The following is a 10,238-nucleotide window of genomic DNA, read 5'->3' as shown; positions in this document are numbered from 1 at the left end:
CAATAATTGCACAGTACCTGCATTGCATTACAAATCTAACAACAACAACAAATATATGTATATTATGTACACAGATAGATAGTACACATCATATACACAGACATAATATATACATACCTACATACACATTATATATACATATACATACATGCACACATATACACTAAGCACTAATTTCTTCTGCACAGTATTTTTGAAATAATACATTTTTTAATTGCCCTTTTGAATACATGTATATTTGAACAAAGTTTAAATTTTATTTTCAAGTTATTCCATAATTTCACACCACAAACAGAGACACAAAAACTTTTTCTTGTCGTTCGAGCACGAGGCAATTTAAAATTCAAAAAGCCTCTTAAGTTATAGTTTCCTTCCCTTTCACAAAAAAGTTGTTTATTTTGATGTGTTGGAATGTAGGCCTATTTTTTTTTTTTTTACTGAAGTTGCACATGATTTACTTAGTCAAATGCGTTCTTGTGTGGCTTCCCAGCATAACACAAACCCGAAGTGAGTCCTTAAACCATGTGACGGGGACAAAAATATCAACCAATCCGATTTTTTGCCGCCGGTTTCAACCAATCAGAAAATAGTTCGGGGTCCGGTATCCAGGCAGATCCGCACTGTGACTAATGCCTGTCATATGACTCTGACACCCATGGACCACGCAGTTTCAAGGAACAATCGTCCTCGGGCTTGATCAGAGAAGCTCTGGCAGACGCTAGACTTCTTGTACCGAATTGATTTTGGTACACGATGCCTCCGACGCTGTTTCAGAAACTTTTCAACAAGAAAAATAACGCTTTTTCCTCGCCGCCTCCAAGATGTAACAAAGAGGAGCCCGCGTTCAGGTAAAAATACTTCCCAAATATGTTCTGTTTTGCTTTATTTTGACTGGATTTGTACGTTTTACGCGTGCACTATGAGACTGTAAACGTGTCCAAAGCCTGTTGTTGATTTAGTAAAATTTCTAAGCCGTTTGGGGTTGTTTTAGGTGATGAAAAGTGCAGAGGACGTGCGCGACGTGGTGTTGTTGTGCTTGTTGTTGGGGTTAGCGTGCTAATGCTAACAGCAGACGCTAACAGGACGGACGCACGCGTGGCCCGCGTTTTGTCCAACTTTACACATTACGGACACATTTTAAGATAAATCCGTGTTTATGCAAGCTTGATCTACAAATCCGGTCTATTTAAACGTGTAATAAATCATTTTATTAGCTCTGGAGCGTCACTAGATGTCACGTTAAGGCAGCTGTCCCCTTTGTTACATAATAAATAGTGTATTGAGATTTTAAACATTATTTCATAATATTTCACTGGAAACGAATTTACTAATTTACCAGTTTATAGAAATCCCAAAGTGCTACACCCTTTAGATTGGTCATAAAATGTAAATCGAAACTACACAGATTAGACACCAGTAGCTCATAAAGTAGTCTTATAATTGAGATGTAATGCACATGTCCCGCTATAATCAAGTTTATCTGGTGTGTTATCAACAGACCCAGTCCATGCCAGTGTTGTCACGTTTCTTTATGGAGCTTAATGACGTTAACATGGTGCAAAGTACAACTACTGTCACTTGAACCAATTGTTGGCTGCAGTATTTTGTGTTGGCAGTGCGTCTTGACAACAGAGGAGGACACTGGAGCGTTGTAGTGAACACTGGTCACCAAAACAAAGGCTGTGCATGACCGAGTCTGACAGAAAACACACACTGGACTTCCTTAACCAGCAGGGAACTAGGTTTGGTTGGTCCTTGTTGTATGCACCCGCCTGTCAAGAGTAACTACCAGTGTTGGGGAGTAACAGATTACATGTACCAGAGTTACGTAATCAGAGTACAAATTATGAGTAACTGTATTCAGTTACAGTTACTGTTTCAGTGAGTGGTAATTGGTAATAAATGGATTACACTGCGGTATTGTCCTGTTTTTACATTTTGGGCTAAATCCCTTTTTTTTTTTTTTTTTTTTTTTTTTTTAGTAATTCCATTCATTGCCAGACACTAAACCAGGACTAAATCAGGATTGAACCAGGACTAAAACCAGGACTAAAACCAGGACTAAAACCAGGTCTAAAACCAGGTCTAAACCAGGGCTAAAACCAGGTCTAAACTAGATCTAAACCAGGTCTAAAATAGATCTAAAACAGGTCTAAACCAGGTCTAAAACCAGGTCTAAAACCAGGTCTAAACTAGATCTAAACCAGGTCTAAACCAGGTCTAAAATAGATCTAAAACAGGATTTAACAGGACGAAACCATTCTATCAATAATATTTTTAATACGGTTAAGGAAAGTCTGGGCTTTTCATTTTCTTTTATCAGACGAAACATCTTATATGAAGATTTCCTTCTTCCTTTGTTTCTCTACAGCAAATCAAGTAATCCAAAGTATTCAGATTACATTACTCACTTTAAGTAATTTAATGGATTACGTTACAAACTACATTTTGGGGTATGTAATCTGTAATCTGTAGGGGAATACATTTTAAAAAGTCACCTTCCCAACACTGGTAACTACGCTCCAAAAGTGAAATAGTTAATTAATTAATAAATAACACAAGCTTCAGTTAAACATGGCTGCAGGTTTTCCATCAAATAAAGTATCTTGTTCCTTTACATGAGGTCCTACAACCTCTCTCTAAACTGTGTTAATGCTGTTATGTAATCCATTTGACCCATCTTCTTAAAGAGGCGCTCAAGTATTAGTGGCAATTATTAGACTTTCTTTTGAAAGCTTAATGGCCGTTCCTTTTTTCTAACCTTTGATCCATCGTTACTGTACTATAAAATAATTGTTCTTGTCTTTAGAAAATAATGGGCACTTTCTGATTTTAATAAGCAAATCGTATAGTGAGTATCTCAGTAGATGAACTGCCTAAACTGTGAATAGTGAATTTGAGTTTATGAATTGTCAATCCTCTGACACTAAGAGCAGATTGTTTGGAGCAAAAGTAAGAAATACTGACTACTTTGCTTTACTTTATTTTTTTTAAACTAATCTTGAGCTAACTAAAATGGAGTTGAAAATTGTAATACAAGGAAAAAATATCATAAAATCATTGTTTATGTAAAATTATGACTACAGTTGTCCGTGTAGGATTGTCTCACCTGTTTTTGCATTATGAGAGCCTGTTGTTCAGTGCTTCTGTTTGACTGTAGTGTTGTCAAAAGCATCGGATATCAGATACTAATCAATACTAAACCTAATATTGAAACTAGACTCATTTGAGCAGGTATTGATTCTGCAAAAAATCACATTAACAAGACTAAGGCTATGTTCAGACTAGGGATGGGCGTGATTAGTCGATAATTGATCATTAAGAATTTCATCGATTACGTTCATTTTAATTGACAAACCGAATGTAGGTTGTAGTAGCGTGACCAAACAGGTGTGTACATGTGTCTCTGCCTCAGAAGGAGCGAGACACAAACAGTCGGTCAGTCTGTAACGTACTGAAGTGCAAATGCGAACGATGTGCAACGATGATTTGTACAAGAAAGTCCACGCTTTCCGTTCGGGACAAGTGTGAGTCCATGTGCACAGTGTATAAAGCAGCACATATGTTTCTGTGTCCAGTGGGAAAAAGTTTTTCCAGGTGAGAGTCGCTCAATGTGGATGACGAGTCCCCACCTCCCTCCCCCCGTACGCTGTCCTGGTTTTGACAAACACAAATCTGGTCACACTAACCTGTATTCACCTGAGTCATGTCTTTTAATCCGACAGAAATTGAACCACATCAGCGACACAAGAGCTGTAGTTTTATCTTCGCTTAGTTTATGCAAATTAGCGATGCGGTTTTAAGTTTCGTTTCTGTGAGATTTGCGCAAAACTGAATTAAACACATTATAATGTCAAACGGGCTGATGTGGCTCTAGAGTCGTTACGGTTTATATGTCGTAAAGTTGAATTTATTTATGCAGATTAGTGCAGATAGTAATAATAATGATGATAATTTTAATATAAAAACGTTAAAGATTAATCGATAATCGATCGTTAATTCTTCCAACGATCGATTAAGAAAATTTCATCGAATGCCTGTCCCTAGTTCAGACTGCAGGGCTTAACGCTCAATTCCGATTTTTTTGTGAAATCCGATGTTTTTGCGAGGTTGTTCACATTTCCAATTAAATGCGACTTGTATTCGATCCCCTGTGTGAACGTAAAACGACCCAAAAATGTCCCGCATGTGACACTGGAGACACGACGACGTCAACCGCAGCGAGCGTTTCTGTGTTTACAGAAGTTGTCCAAACATGGACGCAGCATCGAGCACCTGGAGATTTTAAAGTTCCTCTCGTACCGGAGCCAGAACATGAACAACTTACTTGTTTTAAGGAGCCGTTTTTGGTCGTGGTTTTGTGGGACAGCGGCAGCGACGTCCGTTGAAAGGAACGTGTGGATGTGGAGACGGAGCCAAGAGTGGTGAGTGGTGATGTGCTTCACTTCAGTGACACGGAGTTCATTAACAATTTTCGCCTACTTCAGCGCAGAATAGTGACGTTTGTGTCTTGTTGATAACGTGTAGGTGGATGAATGCGCTTTGGCCGTTCACACTGAAGTCACATGTCAAAAGATCAGATATGTATCAGTTTCAGGAGCACATATCCAAGTGTCCTTGGTCACATTTGAAAAAATTGGATCTGTGTGGTTCAGACTGACATTAAAAGATCAGATACAGGTCACATAGGGGCCAAAAAATCTGATTTGGGTCACTTCAGGCTGCAGTCTGAACGCAGCCTAAGTTTGAGCTTTCTTGAACAGATTTGGTGTGGTTTTGAGCTTTATCAGAACAGATACGAGATCTCATGGTAAGATAAGTAACGTAATTAGTATCGGACATTGAGTCAATTCCTTACTATGGAAATTGAGTGTGAAATGTTTTTAAGTTCACTGTACTATTTGAGACTTGCACGATGTTAGCTACTTATCCAGTTCTGTCAGTTCCAGTATGTGTTGTTAATCGTTGAGTTGTGTTTGGAGCGGAGTCCAGTCTCACGAAGGGAGATGCATCAGGCTCAGTGGACACTGTATCCCTGCGAGTTCATTTGAAGGCTCCCTTTAGCTGCATCTCCTGTAAACATTCTGGGTCACGGTCACCAACGCTAAAGCCGCCGTGACTTTTGGAGCCGGAGTTGTGCTTTGTTTCATGTTTTGGTGTTTCAGTAGCTTGTATGTTTGTCTGTGGTACAGTTTGTATCATTGGGATAACTGCCAACAAAGATAATCACAGTTATTGTAGCATCCCGGTTGAAATGATGATCTCATATACTGATGGTTCACAACTTTTATTTTTGGGCCTTGTTTGTAAACACACCGTAAGAGCTACAAAAAAGGGAAATAAAAAACAATTAGCTCTTACAGTGTACCTTTTACTCCTTTTAAGCATTTAACCATTTATGACAATCTGACAATTACTGTTTACCAACAACAAATCTTATAATACCTAAACCTTGCTATTAATCTATATTGAACAAAAAAATACACATTAAAATTGTCAAACTGCGCATAACATTGTTTAGGCAAAGCGCACAGGCGCCATCTAGTGGATTAAATTATAACACAGAATTGTAACGGCTCAACGTACAAAAAACCTAAACATTTCCAAAGCAAAATATATATCCGTATTTCGCTGGATTAAAGAAGCAATCGAAATACGGAAACATGCCCACAGGACTGTAAACCGGGACGAGGGGCTTTTTTACTCTCACACACCTGGGATTCTGTCCTGAGGAAGTGGGACTGCAGGTGGCGCTGTCGTCCTGCCTCCACCGGTAGGAAGACAGAGACAAACCCTGTTTAAATCAGCTGATCAGACACGTCACAGCAACATCACGTGACTCTGAGGAAGACGCTAGTGAACAGAACAAACTGTCAGGTGTGAAATAACACTCTAGGTCTGAAAAAAAGAACCTAATAACATATGTCAACTGGGTATTTTTGGGCCATAATATTTGGATGTTTTGCATAAAAAATGACAGTGAGCATCCCTCATTTAAGGTCCTTTTTAATTTTATATACAGTATGTGTCCTTTTTTTTAAGTTCTGCATGAAAATAAGTATTTGTCATGGTGAGCAATCTGCTTAATCAATCATTACACCCCTCATAATTCCCCGTTTTAAATCTAAAATCGAGTGAAATTTTAGCACTGTGTCAACACTACAAAAGGTAATTCTATAATAGATGTTTCAACATGGATTTTTTTCTTTTTATTTCTATGCTGTGTATTAAGAATGCTTTCTGATTTACAATGATTGGCCATATTTTAATGTTCACACACAGCTACTTGATATGTTCAGTGCAAGCCCGTGTCCTCCAGAACTCTTGGCTCGGATTCAGCCGGATGCCCTCCCCTGACGTGTGTGGCTGCTGCTGTGTCAGAGCTCTCCAGTTTCTCACATGACCACGGCCCGCAGCATACTGTACATTTCACAGATCTGCTTCTCTCGGACACAGGCCAAAGGGCAAACGTGTCACCTCAGAAGGTTTAGTGCCAAAACATTACAATTACTGTGGGTTTTCAGATATATGATTGCATTTTCTACTGGCACTTTGTAATTACAGTTGGTTTAAATCATCCTGTTATAATTGTAAGTGAATTGGATGTGTAAGTTCTGGTCTGATCTCGTCCTGCTTTAGTCCTGCTGCAACCAGTGTTGGGAAGGTGACTTTTAAAATGTAATCCCCTACAGATTACAGATTACACACCCCAAAATGTAGTTTGTAACGGAATCCATTAAGTTACTTAAAGTGAGTAACGTAATCTGAATACTTTGGATTACTTGATTTGCTGTAGAGAAGCAAAGACAAGGAAATCGTAACATAAGATGTTTTGTCTGATAAAAGAAAATGAAAAACCCAGACTTTATTTAACCATATAAAAAATATTATTGATAGAAGAGGAGGAGATACATCCAAGTAGCATGATTTAGTCCTGGTTTAGTCCTGGTTTAGACCTGGTTTAGATCTAGTTTAGACGTGGTTTTAGTCCTGGTTTTAGTCCTGGTTTAGATCTAGTTTAGACCTGGTTTTAGACCTGGTTTAGACCTGGTTTAGTCCTGGTTTAGTCCTGGTTTAGTCCTGGTTTAGTCCTGGTTTAGTCCTGGTTTAGACCTGGTTTAGATCTAGTTTAGACCTGGTTTAGACCTGGTTTAGTTTCCGGCAATGATTGGAATTGCCAAAAAAAAAAAAAAAAAAAAAAGAAGGGACAGGGGATGATTACATGTAATCTGTTACTCCCCAACACTGGCTGCAACCAACAATCATTTTGCAAGATTCATCTCAATCAAACCGAAATGGCAATGGCTGCAACGTTTGAAGTATCATTGTTTAGTCTGTTAATCCCACTCCCGCCTCTAGTGGCCAGTGGTCGTGGTCGGTTGTGGTTGACCAAAGAAAAGCGAGTTTGAGTTTGTATCATCCGTCATTCCTTGTGCCTTTGGTGCTCTCGTAACTGTGCGGTTGTGGTGATGTTTTGCGGTTGTGGTGATGTTTTGTGGTTATGACGGAGCAGCTCAGAGTCACGCTGACACCACAAACACAACGAGAGCAGTGGATTCAAAATCACACGAGGATCCAAACTCAGGTCGCACCTCCCTGGAGTCTGGGAGAAGCAAATGTGGCAAATGATCCTGTAGATCAGGGGTGTCAAACTCATTTTGGTCCAGGGGCCGTATCCAACCTATTTTGATCCCAAAGGGGCCGGATCAGAAAACTCATGGCATATAAACCCCAAAAATAACAATAAGTTCAAATATTTGTGCAGAGAAACACAAATCTATTACAGAAATCTTTCTAAATTGGCAGCACGGTGGCTGAGTGGCTAGCACTCATGCCTCACAGCAAGAAGGTTCTGGGTTCGATCCCTGGGTCGCCTGGGCCTTTCCGTGTGGAGTTTGCATGTTTCTCCTCGTGTCTGGATGGGTTTCCTCCGGGCTCCGGTTTCCCCCATCAACCCAAAATAGTCAAGGTCAGTTCAAATATACAATCAATTCAATCATTGTGTCCTTAGGCAAGACACTTCGTCCACATTGCCTAGTGTGAAAGTGGTGTGTGTATGAGTGATGGTGGGGGTCGGAGGGACCGATGGCGAGGAGTGGCATGGCAGCCGCGCCTCTGTCAGTCTGCCCCAGGGCAGCTGTGGCTACAATAGTAGTTTACCATCACCAGGTGTAGAGTGAATGAATAATGCTGAATAAAGTGTCTTTGGGGACAGAAAATGTCTGTGAAAGCGCTATATAAATAAAGACTTACTTACTTAAATTGATGAACTCTTTCTTTTACATTATAATATTATGAACAACCTGAAACTTTAAGAAAAATTTAATTTTAACATGAACTTGTTTGCAAATAGGAATAAGTCAATTTTTGTTGTAAAATCCTGCACTCGGCTCCACTTTTCTCATGTTGGACATTTTTCTGATGAGTGTGGGTGTCACGGTCAACAGTCAAAACGATCGTGTTCCCCCCCCAGGACTAAACCAGGTCTAAAACCAGGTCTAAAACCAAGTCTAAAACCAAGTCTAAAACCAAGTCTAAACTAGGACTAAACCAGGGCTAAACCTGATCTAAACCAGGACTAAAACCAGATCTAAATCAGATCTAAAACCAGATCTAAATCAGATCTAAAACCAGATCTAAACCAGATCTAAAACCAGATCTAAAACCAGATCTAAACCCAGATCTAAACCCAGATCTAAACCCAGATCTAAACCAGATCTAAAACCAGATCTAAAACCAGATCTAAAACCAGATCTAAAACCAGATCTAAAACCAGCCAGGTCTAAAACCAAGTCTAAACTAGGAATAAACCAGGGCTAAACCTGATCTAAACCAGGACTAAACCCAGATCTAAAACCAGGTCTAAAATCAGGTCTAAAACCAAGTCTAAACTAGGACTAAACCAGGGCTAAACCTGATCTAAACCAGGGCTAAACCTGATCTAAACCAGGACTAAAACCAGATCTAAAACCAGATCTAAAACCAGATCTAAAACCAGATCTAAAACCAGATCTAAACCAGATCTAAAACCAGATCTAAAACCAGATCTAAAACCAGATCTAAAACCAGATCTAAACCAGATCTAAACCCAGATCTAAAACAGATCTAAAACCAAATCTAAACCAGATCTAAAACCAGATCTAAACCAGGTCTAATACCAGGACTAAAACCAGGACTAAACCAGGTCTAAACCAGGACTAAACCAAGATAAAAAACAGGTCTAAACTATGTCTCAAACAGGATTTAACAGGACTAAATCCTGCTGTGTGGACCGTGTCTCCTCGTCTTCTATCAATACTTTTAAAAAATTTGGTTAAGTAAAGTCTGGGCTTTTATCAGACAAAACATCTTACGTGAAGATTTTCTCGTCTTTGCTTCTCTACATCAAACCAAGTAATCCAAAGTATTCAGATTACATTACTCACCTTAAGTAATTTAATGGATTTCGTTACAAACTACATTTTGAGGTCTGTAATCTGTAGGGGATTACGTTTTAAAAGTCACCTTCCCAACACTGTCCGTTTCCAAAGTTCACCCTCACCACAGATTTCTTTAGGGTTGGCATCGGACTCTTGGCTTCTGGTATGGCCGAGTCTTCTCATGTTTGTGACAGCTTTAGCGTCTTCCTCCGCCCGCGCGCTTTCGTAACAGCCCAGTGTCATGTGAGGCTTCCATCCATCTCCAACTGTCAACCCTACAGACGGATCACATGCTGCTCTCTGCCACTCAACTCCCGCAAGGAACCCAAATTAGCACGTATCTATCCGAGCGCGCGTTTCTGCCCGTTCTGTGCATTAACGCTATATGTCCAGTGTCGGGGAGTAACAGATTACAAGTACCGGAGTTACGTAATCAGAGTACAAATGATGAGTAACTGTATTCGGTTACAGTTACTGTTTCAGTGAGTGGTAATTGGATTACAGTTACGTTGTTGAAATAAATGGATTACACGGCGGTATTTTCCTGTTTTTTTTTTCTCGGTAATTTCACTCATTGCCGGACACTAAACCAGGACTAAACCAGGTCTAAAACCAGGTCTAAACTAGGTGTAAACCAGGACTAAACCAGGTCTAAAACCAGGTCTAAACTAGGTGTAAACCAGGACTAAACCAGGTCTAAACCAGGTCTAAACTAGGTGTAAACCAGGACTAAACCAGGTCTAAAACCAGGTCTAAACTAGGTGTAAACCAGGACTAAACCAGGTCTAAAACCAGGTCTAAACTAGGTGTAAACCAGGA

General features: G+C 39.7%; 1 protein-coding gene across 1 annotated transcript in view; it reads left to right on the top strand.

The window, feature by feature from the left end:
• The first annotated feature begins 631 nt into the window (after positions 1-631).
• LOC110155885 (folliculin-interacting protein 1) overlaps positions 632-10,238 on the top strand; it is a 92,083-nt gene continuing 82,476 nt past the window's right edge. Inside the window, 1 exon segment of the mRNA XM_020920059.2 lies at positions 632-848. Within this exon segment, the coding sequence (XP_020775718.2) occupies positions 754-848 (95 nt within the window). The 5' untranslated portion in view covers positions 632-753.

Source organism: Boleophthalmus pectinirostris, unplaced genomic scaffold (genome assembly GCF_026225935.1).
Source record: "Boleophthalmus pectinirostris isolate CB_2022bp ecotype Guang Dong unplaced genomic scaffold, ASM2622593v1 HiC_scaffold_12, whole genome shotgun sequence".
Lineage (NCBI taxonomy): Eukaryota > Metazoa > Chordata > Actinopteri > Gobiiformes > Gobiidae > Boleophthalmus > Boleophthalmus pectinirostris.
Note: the sequence above shows the minus strand (reverse complement) of the source record. Positions and strands in the feature narration are given on the sequence as shown.